The sequence below is a fragment of the Ahaetulla prasina genome, chromosome 10, assembly GCF_028640845.1.
Source record: "Ahaetulla prasina isolate Xishuangbanna chromosome 10, ASM2864084v1, whole genome shotgun sequence".
In the NCBI taxonomy this organism is placed as follows: domain Eukaryota; kingdom Metazoa; phylum Chordata; class Lepidosauria; order Squamata; family Colubridae; genus Ahaetulla; species Ahaetulla prasina.
This window is the reverse complement of record NC_080548.1, coordinates 33,452,500-33,465,494: the sequence shown is the minus strand read 5'-3', so window position 1 is coordinate 33,465,494 and position 12,995 is coordinate 33,452,500. Positions and strand designations below refer to the sequence as shown.

Here is a 12,995-nt window from a genome sequence, read left to right as displayed (position 1 = left end):
CAGCTGGCCGGCTGTGTTGGGAGGGGCTCCTCCAGGCAGACCACAGTCTGGGGGGGGTCATGTGGTCCTATGTCCTGAGATAGGCTGCAGCCCCCCTGGGGGGAGGACAAGGGTTTTGCAGAGGCCTGGCATTCTGCTCCACTCCCAAGACAAAGTGCCAGTTCCCTGCTTTTAGAAGGGAAGCAGCCAGGATCTGGGTGTGGCCCCACTTGTCCTGCCCTTCCTTTCTCCCTCTGCAGGAGTCATGGCCAGAGGGCAGCTGGGTGTTTGTGTGGTCATCTGGGCTCATGGTTAAACATTTCTAGGTGGACACATCTTCCCTCCCCCGACTTGGAGGGGGGCTTGTGCCTGCAGAAGATCGGGCCCCACCCCCCTCCCTGCCTCCCTGCCCTTTGATCACCTCTACCCCCTGCTCCTCCCTGGCTTTTGCTCTGAGAGTCCCAGAGATTACCAATCCCAAAGAAAAGCAGCAATTCTGGTGCTTCTCTCCCTCCACCAGTGGGGGTTGGGGAGAGGTCTCTACCCCTGCTGGAAGTCCAGCGGGGAAGGGGAGTATTTCTCCAGGCGGAGGGGGGGCTGTCTGCAAGTTTCTGCTGGGTGCAAAGAAGTCAGCGCTGGGTGCAATTGAGAAGTTGCCTGGATACTGAGAGGGGGGCAGCCTGTCTTGGACCAGATCAAGAGATCTACCCTGCCAGGCTGCAGAAGGGGGTGGGGGCCACTTTGATCTTGCTCCGAGGGTAGATCATCTTCATGCCATCCGCTTAGGAGGTGGAGGTTGTGACTTTTCCCCTTGTGCAACAACATCCTGGAAGGAAAGAGGCTTGTTTGACACAACCTTTGGGTTTCCTTCCTTGCATCACTGCACTTGTGGTTAGATTGTGTTTGAACCAGGCAGCACAAGAACCGAGCATGGCAAGCCAGCTGGGGAGGGGGTGGTGGTGGTGGCGGCGGCAGCACTCCTGAACTGCCATTGATTACCAAATCCTTGGCCTTTTTCTGCCTGTGATGTATTCACACATTTTCTGAGCTGGGCTGAGCCGAATATGCGGCAGCAGCCAAAAAGGCTAATACAATCCTTGTCGTATAAATGGAGGCATTGACTTTAGTATTAGTACCGCTTTATAAATCCTCAGTAAAGCCACACTAGAATCTTGCATCCAACTTTGGTCACCACATTTCAAAAAAGATGTTGAGACTTTGGAAAAAGTACAACTAAGACAATGAAAGGCCTGAAGACAAAAACATATTGCAGGATTTGGGTTTGGCTAGTCTAGAAAAAAGAAGGCCCAGGGGTGACATGTCAGCAGTATTCCAGGATTTGAGGGGCTGCCACAAAGAGGAGGGGGTCAATTTATTTTCCCAAGCACCCGAAGGCAGGACAAGAAGCAACGCATGGAAACTGATGAAGGAGAGAAGCAACCTGGAACTAAGGAGGAATTTCCTGACAGTGAGAACAATTACCGTAACCAGTGGAACACCTTGCCTCTAGAAATTGTGGGTGCTCCATTATTTTAAGAAAAGACTGGACAGTCACTTGTCTGAAATGGTAGGGTCTTGGACTCCAGCAGGGGTTAGACTAGAAGACCTCCAAGGTCCCTTCCAGCTCTATTCAGAATGTAGTGAATGCATTCGCATTATCAATCCTAGCTTGTGGGGCAAAACCATGGCTTAGCGCAATAGGTGAAGGCAGCGATTCTGTGGATTCCATCTAGGTGTGTCCAGCTTCAGACACCTGTAGGTAGAACTACCTGTCAGGATTAAGCAAGCCAGGGGCTTCTGGACCGCACGGTGCATGCAAAGCAGACAGTCCATGTGCCGTGTGGGATGGTGCATAATGCACTGGCTTTGGGAGTGGAAAAGCAAGGAGTCGTGTGAGAGCCGCAGCCTCACCTCCGGCTGCCAGAAACCTCCTCTCTCAGCTGCCCTGCTTCCCCTTCAGGTGTGCCAGGCCTGGGTTCTTTCCCGGGGCGCAGAAACTTGCTCAACTCTCCCTTGTAATGAAAAGCTGCTGCTGTTTTCAGGAAGCTGATTTTTCTCAGTACCTCATTTTGCACAGCTGCTTCTTACTTTTTTTTTAAACCTTTGTGAAGCCCTGCGATAGTTTCAGACAAATTGTTCTCTGCTTCTGATTCTTCTTTAGAGCCGGACTCTCCAACCTTGGCCACTTTAAGGCTGGGGAATTCTGGGAGTTGAAGTCCACCAGTCTTAAAGTGGCTAAGGTGGGAGAGGCCTACTTTGGAGGAATCCCCAACTGGGCTGCTGCCCTCTTGCCAGACCAGTGAGCAGATTCAGAGGCTCCCCTGGGCCTTTGTGGTTCTAACCCTGCCCTTCCAGCTGGACGGGAGCAGCCCAGGAGCCAGAGTCTGCCCCCCTTCCCTCACCCTCCTCCAGTGAGCAGCTGTTGGCAGCTGGGCTGGGCTCTGCCCCAACCTGCCTGGAGGCCTGGCTCCCCCAGTTTAAGGGAGGGAGGGAGGGGCTGGGGCTGGAGAGCAACTGCCTGGCAAGGGAGGAATTCACTGGAGGGGCGGGGAGGGCTAGGAGTGTGTCAGGGAGAGGGAGGGAGCGGGTCCTGCTTTTGTTTTGGCTGGGGCTGCATTCCCTGGAGCAACGGCCCCATAGAGCTGGAATCATTTTCCTCCTTGGGCAGCTATGGCTGCAATTGGCAGTTTAGAGTTCATCTGTGGGCATTTCTTTCAGTGCCACCCCCAGCAAGGTTTCGTCCGTCCCTGCCCTTCTTGCCTGGGCCTTCCGTTTTTCCTGTTTTGCAAGTTAGAACAATTCCTCCAACTCCAGAGGAGAAATTAAGAACTCACTGGGCTTCCTTCCTTCCTTTTTCTCCCCTTCCCCATAACATCCAAAGAAGGAAGAAGCTGGCTAAATTAGCCGCCTTCCTTATCCAAATTTCAGATTGGGGGGACATAGGGAGACAGGGCTGCAAACAATACAAATTGTTCAACAACATGCAAATACTTTTGCATACTTCATCCTTAATCCTTTTTTGCATAGGCCACAAAGACCCCCTCCCTCTTTGACAATGGAATTGCTGCCCAGATAATTTTGTGGGCACTTTTCCTACCCATGAATTGTTCTTAATGACAGATGCTGCATCTTCCTGACCTGAAGAGTTTGAGCAGTTTAGAAATATGAAATGCAAATAAATAAATTTAACTATCTGGAACTGAGTGCGAATTGGGTGGGTGGGTGGTGCACAGCCTCCGAGACCTGGCTCTTCAGCTTCTGATTGGGTAGCATTGCCCCCTGGCTTAAAGAGGCTTGGGTGGGTGGGTCTCTCTCTCTCTCTCTCTCTCTCTCTGGCTCACCAGATGAAGTCAACTGCGGGTGGGGGAATATTGGACAGTGAGCTCCCAGGTCTTGCAACTGGAGAGTCCCAGTGCTGTGACCCCTCCAGGAGGCTGGGCCCTCCCGTTCGGCTGTCCTGTGCCTTTACCAAGGGGGCAGAATGCCTTTTCCCTGCTGGGGCCGAGAAGGTTCCTTTGGGACATTAATCCTGGATCCTCAACGGGGAGGAAGACCCTTTGCACCTGGCCGGTTCCTCTCCCATCCACTCAAAGTTCCTTTTTGCAGTTTTGCATTGTAGCTGTAACTCAAGGCCTTGCAAAGCCAGCTGGCCAACCTGAATGGGATCTGGGCTGGGTGCTGCGTGTGTGTGTCAGTGCTGCTCTGCCAACAGCTGCATTCGGTTTTTGCCTTGTCTCTCCACATAGTTTGGAGGGGGGCGTTCAATCTTGGCCATTTTAAGACTTATGGACTTCAATTCCAAGAAGTCCCAGGCCCCCAGAATTCAATCCCAACTTGAATTCTGGGAGTTGAAGTCCACAAGTCTTAAAAGTTGCAAGGTTGGAGAACTCTAGTCCAAAGGTAAAGTGTGAATTTGTATGTGAACGCATCTTACACAAATGTAGCCGCCTGTCTCACCTCTTACCTGGGACAGGTGTTTTGAGAGGGATGGACCCTGTTGATGGCAGCCATGGGGCTGAAAGACTGCTGGGAGGTTGTGTGTGTGTGTGTGACTTATTTTATAAAGCCATCTCGCCCTCCTCTCGGTGGGGTTTCTGTTTCTCCCTCCAGCGAGTCGGTGGTCTGCAGCACCCGTGCCACGGTGATGCTTTACGATGATGCCAATAAAAAATGGGTCCCGGCAGGAACTGGTGCCCAGGCCTTCAGCCGCATCCAGATCTACCACAGTCCTGCCAACAACAGCTTCCGGGTGGTGGGCCGCAAGATGCAGCCAGACCAGCAGGTACCTCCCGCCGCCCTGTGTTTGTAAACCAGAAACACCTCAGGGCCAGTCTGTGAAGCTTCCTACGCTCGCCTGCCTGAACTTCTGTCCACATGGGGGGAAAGAGGCCTTCCAATTTGAGCAGGGGGGAGGGGTTGTGCCCCCCCATTTTTGCCTCTATCCACCCCTTAGTTTTCCCCACAAGTTGAGGGAAGAATTGCAAGCTTACTTTCTCATCTTCTGATTTAAAATCCCATTCTATTGAAAAGTAGCGTCTCTAAGAGGCAGTCCTGGACGTACAACCACAATTGAGCCCAAAATTTCTGTTGCTAAGCGAGACAGTTGCTAAGTTTAGTTGCCCCCTTTTATGACCTTTCTTGACACAGCTAGTTGTTAAGTGAATCACTGCAGTTATTAAGTTAGTATTGCGGTTCTTAAGTGAATCTGGCTTCCCCATGGACTTTGCTTGTAAAGGGGATCACGTGACACACAGACCCTCCCCAGGACATTGCGACCATCCAAAATACAAGTCAGTGGCCGAGTGGCTGAATTTTGATCACGTGATCCTGGGATGCTGCAACTGTCACAAATGTGAAAAATGGTTGTGTCACTTTTTACAATGCTGCTATAAGTTTGAACGGTCACTAAATAACTTTTGTAAGTTGAGGTCTACAATCCTTCGTTAGTAAAATTTCGAATTCCCCAAATGGAGCGAAATGTCGTGGGGATGCAGTCGCTTGCATCCAGACCTTTTCCTTCCGCTCTGGAGCCCCCCAAATCCCTGCTGGGCCATGGGGAGGAGGGCTGAGATGGGTATGCCTGCGGCCAAGAGGGCAGGGCTCTGCACTGGGGCAGCACCCCAAAAGACCTGGGGCTTCCTGAGCTCCGAGTATCCCGGCTCTGCCCGTGTCTCTGCAGGTGGTCATCAACAGTCCGATTGTGAAGGGGCTGAAGTACAACCAGGCCACACCCAACTTCCACCAGTGGCGGGATGCCCGCCAGGTCTGGGGGCTCAACTTCAGCAGCAAAGACGATGCCAGCCAGTTTGCCAATGGCATGATGCATGCCCTGGAGGCCCTGGACACGGGTGAGGCCAGATGGGCAAAGTGGGGGTGGGCGCTGTGGTTGGGGACGGGGTGGGGAGCTGAGCCAGGGGAAGAGGCTGGGGGCTACAGGTCCCCCAAGTGACACCACCCAGCCTCCCAAGCCCTTCCTGCACCTCTCCCCAAAGTGTGAGGGGGGTAATGGGTTCCTGGGGGTTGTCTCTGGGGGGCAAAGTCAGGTGGGTCTTAAAGCTGGCAGGCGGGGGGGGGGCGCGGCAGGGTCTGGAGAAGTGCTGAACTGCTGGTTGGACTCTAAGATGGGGTACCAGCCCATTTTTGGGGTGGGTTGCGTCTCCCCAGGAAACTTGGCACCCCCCCTGCACCCCATCCAGAATGGCCCCACTGCAGATGAACTGGCAGAGCAGCAGAAAAGGTACAGGAAGCCTCCGAGGTTTGAAAGTTGCGAGGGGAGGGGGGGGGGAGAGAGAGGTTCCTTACAACAAGGAGGAAGTTTCTCTTACTTCATCAAATATTTTCAGATAGGAGTGAAGGGGAAGAAAAGGATTATTGTTCTCACTTTACTCGGCCTTTTGTTTGAACAAGCCACACACTTTAAAAAAACCTTTCCTTTCCCAGAATGGAAGGTGCTGGGGGCGGGGGAACAGGGGTCGCAGGAGACCCCCTTCCCCAGATCTGGCTCCAAGCCAAACCTTGCACCCGGAGGGTCTCCCTTTGGTGCCCGCTGTGCCTTCTTAGATGCCAGAGGAACTGCCCAGAGCAAAAAGCGTGTGTGTGTGTGTGTGTGTGTGTGTGTGTGTGTGTGTGTGTGTGTGTGAAGGCCCTCCTTGATCAGATTAGCAGCTAATCGGCTTGCAGGGTTACCTGCTGGGGCAAATGCCTGCTGGGTCGGATGTGCTTCACCTCGTCCCCCCGGCGATGTGTGGCGTTCCCCTTTCCAGCCTCTTGCCCGAGCCGCCGGCCCCACTGCCAAAGTGAGTCAGCTGCTGCGGTGGGCCAAGGGGGGCCCCTGGGGGCTTGGGAGCAGGCGGCCTGCCGGCGGGGGCTGCCAGTGGGCACTGAGGCCTTTTCTGCCCTCTTCATCCCAGGCACCAACAGCAGCTGGAGAAGGAGCAGCTGGAACAGGCAGAGCGGGAGCGACGGGGGCCCATCGGAGGTGGGTGCCAGGGCAGGTGGGGGACTCATCCCCTTGCCTGCCCCTTCCCCTACGAGGCTTCAGGGTGGAAATTGGGGAAGCCCCGGTCAGCTCGCATTGGGGGCCTTAGGGCAGGGGTCCCCAACTTGGCCACTGAGACGCCTGCGCTTCAACTCCCAGAATTCCTCAGCCGGCTTTGCAAAGGAAAGAGGGATTCTGGGAATTGAAGTCCACAAGTCTTAAAGTGGCCACGGTTGGGGAGCCCTACCTTAGGGGACCTCCCCCTGAGTGGCCAAGGGCCCCCATTCTACAGGGTGGGGGAGAGAATCCAGCATCCAGACATGCGGGCAGCTGCTCGGAGGGCCCAAAGAATGAGCCGGTTTTGCCCCTCTCCCACTGGGCACGTGGCAGAAGCAGGCCCTTGTTGGGGAAGAGGGCCCTTGGCGCAAGGGTGTGTGTGTGGGGTGGTGGTGGACAGGTGGGGGATTTCCTGTTCGTTTCCAGCTTTTCGGAAGGGGGCAAGGCTGCCACAGCTGGAGGCTCCCATCTTTCTCTCTCTGCTTCTCTTGCTGCAGTCCCACAGGTTGCCCCTCCAGCAGGCGGGCCTCCGCCGCCCCCGGGACCACCTCCAGCCCCCCCTGGGCCGCCCCCTGGACCTCCAGGCCCACCACCGGGAGCCCACAGTGGCCCTCCCGCTCCTCCTGGGCCACCCCCTCCACCGGGCCCACCGCCTGGCCCTTTGCCCACAGGAGGGGGGCCACCTCCACCCCCAGCCCCTCCCCTCCCTGCTTCCCTGGGCCCCGGTGGAGGGGGCGGACCACCCACTGGCTTGGCCGCAGCACTGGCTGGAGCGAAGCTGAAGAAGACGGGCAAGGTGAGTTAGGGTGCAGGAAACCCTCTTGGGGGCCCCACGCAAGGGCCCCAGCCGGCCATGTGACAGGGGCAGCCCCTTGAGGCAGCTTCCCTGTTGGGGCCCCCTGGCACTGGAGATTGTGGGAAGGAAGAGGGGCTGCGTGTTGGGAGGGTACTGGTTTGGGGGAGGCCACTCACTCCCCCCATCTTTCATCTTTTGCAGGAGGAAGGAGCAAAGCCCACACCTGGTGGAGGAGCCCCCCCCAGTGCTCCAGGGGGAGGGGGCCTGATGGAAGAAATGAGTGCCAAGTTAGCCAGGCGGTGAGTGGGCACAGCTGTGGGGGGTGGGGTTGGCCATTGGGAGGACAGCCTGGCTGTGTGGACTTCTCAGGTTGTGGGACTTTGCTCCCCCCCCCACATCACAAGACTCTGCAGAAGAAGTGGGGGGGGGGGCCTGTAACGTAAAAAAAAAAATTGTGTCCCTGAAAGTCAGTATTTTTGCTGCTGAGTTTCAGCTGCAGAGTCTGGGCGGCCTAGAGAGGGCTGGGGTCTCCCCTACAGCCGATGGCCTGCAGGATGCCTTGCCCAGCTGGGACTGCATTGACTTTGCCATGTGCTTTGGGCCCCAGGCATCCTGGCACTCCCCCCACCCTTCCCCCATCTGCTTTTAAACCCAAGCTGGGTGGTCTTGTCTGCCTGCTGGAGGGGGGCCCTACAAGGAGGAATCCTTCTGGGAAATGAGCTTCAGCATCTTCCTGTTTCTCCCCCGCTTCCCCCACCCCCAGAAGGAGAGTTGCAGAGCAAAGTGAGAAGGCCATTCCAAAGAAGGAGGAAGGCCCTTTGCACGTGAGTCTGGGTGGGGCCCCCAAATGGATTTTCCCACCCTGATCCGTTGGAGGGCAAGGCCTGCCAGCTGTACATCAGAATGCAGCCCCCGCCTCCCCCCTCCAGCACACCACCGCTCCTGTGGCCGGGCTGGCTCTGCCTGCCTCCTGTGGCTGCGTGGCCGTGGGATGCCAGGTGCCAATCAATCTCGAGTCAGACCAGCGCCCCCGCCCCCTTTCCCGCCCTTGGGCCCTCCTGGTTGTGCTGCTTCTCCCAAAGGGGTCTTCATGGGAAGGAGGAAGTGGTGAGGGGCACAGAGGGGGAGTCAGGAGCCCCCTGACCTTTGTCCTTCTCTTTTGCCCCCAGCAAGAAGATGCTGATGCCGCTGGTGCCAAGCCCACAGGTGGGTGAAAGGGGGCTGCTGCAAGAGGCCCCCCAGGGCACCCTCTGGTTCCTGGGCTTCCCCGCGAACAGCATAGGCAGGAAGGTGACAAGCCAGCTGTATTCACACAGCTTCCTGAACCAGGTTACTGAATTGGCCCATTTCCTGGGTTTGCCCAACCTGCTGAAACACACACCGAGGTACTGGAAAGACAGCCAGGATTAAAACTAGCTCTCTTTGACAGGTGGTGTGAATGTAGTCACCAGGTCTGCAACTAGTTAAGAATGGCCAAATCAGTCCCTTCCCTCCGAGCAAATGGCCAGGTCTTCCCAGAGCACAGTCAGTGTAGTCAAAGAACAGTGCAATGTTTTCCATCCATTCCTTCCTCAAACTGCACAGAATTATGGAGAATCTCTGCCGTCTTTCCTTCAAAAAACCATTCTAGTCCTCACTGTGAAAGAACACCCCCCCCCCAAATGTAACCCCATCACACTGTATGAGGAGACGAGAGCAGGTCCGTAGTAAGAAAGAGCTGAAGGCAGCTCAGCAAGTGAGCCCAGCTGCATGGAAGGTTTAAGTGCTGGAATTCTATAAAGGGGGGAACGAGCTAAACAGGACATGGGGCCAAGGGGCTGGGCTACTTCCCTTTCTGTTAGCAAAATGGAAGAATGGCTCCTGCGTGAAGAATCTGGATGGAAGCCTCAATGGGGAAGACCTCGCACCCAAAACACGCTCCCCACAACCGTCCCTGTCTTGATTGTTACAGATGCCTTCCGGAGACCTTGGGAGAAGTCCAGTACGACGTTACCCAGGTGAGGGGCACGGCCCCCCAGTTGCTCCTGGCACCCCTGCAGTGGGAGGGGCTCCCGAGTTCCTGGCAAGCAGCCCCAGAGAGAGCAGGGACAAGCTGAGGGACCCCTCCCCGATCCTCCCCCCACCTCCCAACCTGCAACTGAGTCTCTCTCTTCCCCCCCATCAGGACAGCCGTGAGCCAGAAGACCACTGCGCCCCCCGTCACAGGTCGGCCACAGTTTGGCCACTTTAGGTATCAGGCAGGAGGGGCTGGGAAGCCAGATACGTGCAGCAGGGGTGGGCAACTTGAATGGTGGACTTCAACTCCCAGAATTCCTCAGCCAACATGGCTGGCTCAGGAATTCTGGGAGTTGAAGTCCACCAGTGGTCCACAGGAGTCAACCCCTGCTATACAGTGGACTTTCTGCAGAAGTTGGGGGCAGCAGCTTCTCCACTTGACCCATAACCCCATAATAGCTGCGGTGGCGCAGTGGTTTGAGTGCAGTGCTGCAGGCTACTTCTGCTGACTGACTGCTGTCTGCAATTTGGCAGTTCAGATCTCACCAGGCTCAAGGTTGACTCAGCCTTCCGTCCTTCCGAGGTCGGTAAAATGAGGACCCAGATGGTTGGGGGCAAGAGGCTGACTCTAAACCGCTTAGAGTGGGCTGTAAAGCACTGTAAAGCGGTATATAAGTAAGGACTATTGCTATCCAGGCTGGTTGGATGCCAGGGGATTGTGGACTGGAGGGGCTCCAGCTGAGAAGGTTGGGGGGTGGGCTCTCCTTTTGAGATGCCCACCTCCCAAGGCCCAGACTCAGGGAAAGCACAGGCCCCCTTCCTGCCCCTGCTGGCATCAGGTGAGCCACCCCCAGGCCAGGGGACAAGGCTTGAGTGTCTAGCAAGCCAGGAAAAAGGAATCAGACCCACCACCAGGTGAAAATTGTGTCAGGAAGAGGGTCCCGGCCTCTTCAGCTCCTCCCCCCCCCCCGTCTCCTTTCTGCTAGTTTGAGAGCTGCTGGTGCCCAATCTGCCTGCTTTTGCTTCTGGTTCCCCAAAGCTTTGCTCCTCTTCAGCTGTTCCCAAAGCCCCTCCCCCTCCTACCCCCAGGATGAGGCCCCTCCCTCTCCGCTTTGTGGTCCAGCTTGGAGATACTTGCTGGAAGGGTGGGCATCTGTGCCCATCTGCTTTGGAATCCATCTTCCTGGTCTCCCGCCCCTCCCCAAAGGGCCCCAGGGTCCCTCTTCTGTGAGGGTGAAGGTTGACTGTACCTCAATGCACCCTGTCCATCCTCTGCCGACAAAGGAGGGTATTTGTAGCTCAGGGTTGAAATGGGGGGTCCTTTGGGCTCTCTGAGTTTGGTGGCTTTCTTGCAGACGTTTCATGACCCAACTAGGTAACATCATCAGTGCCAGTGAAGTTACCTGGTTGGGGTAATGAAACGCCTGCAAGAAAACACCCAAACCCGGAGGGCTCCAAGGACCCCTTGCTCATCTCTGGGCATACAAGCAGTTCATTGCCCCCTGCCAATCCTGAACTCCCTGCCTGGCCTGGAAGGCGTTGGAAGGGCCCCGCTGGGGGATTCTCAGGAGGGGGGGGCACCTGGAAAGAGGGCCGTGTTCCTGACCTGCCCTTTTCCTCACCGTCCCAGGATGAAATCTGCTGGAGCCATGACGGCCGGGGAGCCCGCGGGGGGCGCAGGGGATGAATCTGAGCTGGAGCGGGTGAAACAGGTGAGCCCACGCCCAGCCCTGGCGCCTCGGGTGGATGCCGCTGGAGAGCCTCGTGCAGCCTGGTTCATGCGTGCTCCGTGCACAATTAGACCCTTGCGCCATGCGTGCTTCAGGGCTAGCGGGGCTTGGTTGGGGGTCAGGAGAAGGGGACTCTCAGGCCAGCAGCACTGCTGGCTTCAGAAGGTCCTGGGTGGAATAGGAATCCAGCTTTGCAGTTTCTCCCCAGCTTGCTTGTTGCAAGTCTCTCTCTCTCTCTCTCACACACACACACACACACCCCTGCACAAAGACACAGGCTCCTTTCCCTAAATGCGTCTCCTTCCCCCAGGAACTTCTACAGGAGGTTCGGCGGGAACTACAGAAGGTCAAAGAGGAGATAATCCAAGGTGGGTTGGCAGTCAGCCAGAAGGCCCCCCTCAAGGGACACAGCAGGGAGGGCAAACCCTCACCTTCCTGACCCAGACCAGTGTCCCCCACTCACGAGTGGGGCAGCTGCTGTGCCCACATGGCCGAGCTGGAGCAGCTGGACAAGAACGGCCGCTGGAGTGGGCACAGGTCCCACAGACTTCGTCGGGGGGGGGGGGGGAGAAGCACTGTGGGATAACCCCCCCCAGCTCTGCCTGGGGACGGTGTGGGGGGTCCCAGGATAGAAAAGGCTGTGCTCAATTGTCCAAAACTGACCCCCGAGTATTTCTCCCCCCCTCTACAGCATTCATCGCGGAGCTTCGGAAAAGGGGGTCCCCTTAGCCCCCCGAACCAGCCGGTGCCACCCAGTCAGCAACCTGATTCTCCCTTGTGCGCAGAAGAGAATAAAACAGAAAATCACAAAGGCCCCCTCCTCACCTTTCTGGCCCCCTCACGCACCAGACAAGCCCCACACACCCCCTTCCCCGTCGGCTCCCACTGTGCAATTTTGGGGTGGGGGAAGAGGGACTGGCCCGTGCTGGCCCCCACCCCAGGAAGGGCAGGACCCCCACCTGTGCCTTACCAAGAGCAATAGCAGGACCCTCCTGACCCCCCCCCAAGGAAGGAAGCGGGCTCTTTCCCTGGTGGAAGGGGCTCCTCCCTCCCCAGCCCAGGAAGGGCCAGTCCCTCTGCTCCCCCTCCCCATTTTTGGCTCTTGGACAAGAACTGTGCTTGGTTTCCTCCCCACCCGAGGGGCGTGTGCTGCCCAGCCGAAGGAGGGACTGGCGAAGGGCCCTCACTTCTTGCAGCTTGGAAGGGCCAGGCTGGGCAGTTCTCCCGGGTGGGGGCCCATCTCCTCCCTCCTCCCCTGGGAGCATTTCAGGGCCCCCTCCATCTTCCTCCTGCAGAAGAGGCGGCATAAGCGATGGGCAGAGTGATGGAGAGCCGTACCCTGGGGCTGCACCCTGTTGCAGCTGGCAGGGGAGCCTCGACTGGGATGCCCCGGCCAGCCCCTCCAGTTAGGAGCGCTACTGCTCTGGGGGGGGGGACATGCCCCACCTCCAAAGATGGCGCTCTTCTGGGCAAGGGAAGGGCCCTGTCCGTCCCGTTCCCCCCCCCCCCCGCTTCCCAAGACCCTTTCCGCATTCCACGTCTTCTGCTGGTTTCACTCAGTTTTGTAACTTTTTGATTTTATGCAAGGGGAGAGGGCCCTTTTTAGGATATTTTTTCTCAAAGGCCCCCATCCCTCTGGGTCTTTTTAAAAAAAATAAACGGTTTTTCTTCTCCCTTCTACCTCCTTCAGGCCATGGAGGGAAACAGGGCGGGTTCTTGGCTTTTCTACTGAGCTGTAATTTTTTGACTTTTTTTTTGTCAAGCTGGATAGAATATTATATTTTGATTTTATTATTATTATTATTATTATTACTGATCTGCTGGGTATCTCTGCCCGACCTCTTTCCACCCTTCCGCCTCACCGCACGCATCGCCTGCAGACGGGCACTAGGATCTCGGGCACGTCCACCAGACTTCTCTTGCGAATAAATCCTTTCCTTTTTTGTAAAGTTACAAAGCG

The 12,995-nt window shown here is 56.6% G+C and overlaps 1 protein-coding gene across 1 annotated transcript in view; it reads left to right on the top strand.

Moving 5' to 3' along the window:
• VASP (vasodilator stimulated phosphoprotein) overlaps nucleotides 1–12,995 on the top strand; it is a 20,807-nt gene extending 7,812 nt beyond the window's left edge. Inside the window, exons 2-13 of the mRNA XM_058196331.1 lie at nucleotides 4,090–4,261; nucleotides 5,159–5,327; nucleotides 5,644–5,716; nucleotides 6,390–6,457; nucleotides 7,012–7,310; nucleotides 7,512–7,609; nucleotides 8,074–8,134; nucleotides 8,480–8,516; nucleotides 9,262–9,307; nucleotides 10,936–11,017; nucleotides 11,346–11,403; nucleotides 11,727–12,995. Coding sequence (XP_058052314.1) covers nucleotides 4,090–4,261; nucleotides 5,159–5,327; nucleotides 5,644–5,716; nucleotides 6,390–6,457; nucleotides 7,012–7,310; nucleotides 7,512–7,609; nucleotides 8,074–8,134; nucleotides 8,480–8,516; nucleotides 9,262–9,307; nucleotides 10,936–11,017; nucleotides 11,346–11,403; nucleotides 11,727–11,764 — 1,201 coding nt within the window. The 3' untranslated portion in view covers nucleotides 11,765–12,995. The remainder of the gene's footprint in view (nucleotides 1–4,089; nucleotides 4,262–5,158; nucleotides 5,328–5,643; nucleotides 5,717–6,389; nucleotides 6,458–7,011; nucleotides 7,311–7,511; nucleotides 7,610–8,073; nucleotides 8,135–8,479; nucleotides 8,517–9,261; nucleotides 9,308–10,935; nucleotides 11,018–11,345; nucleotides 11,404–11,726) is intronic.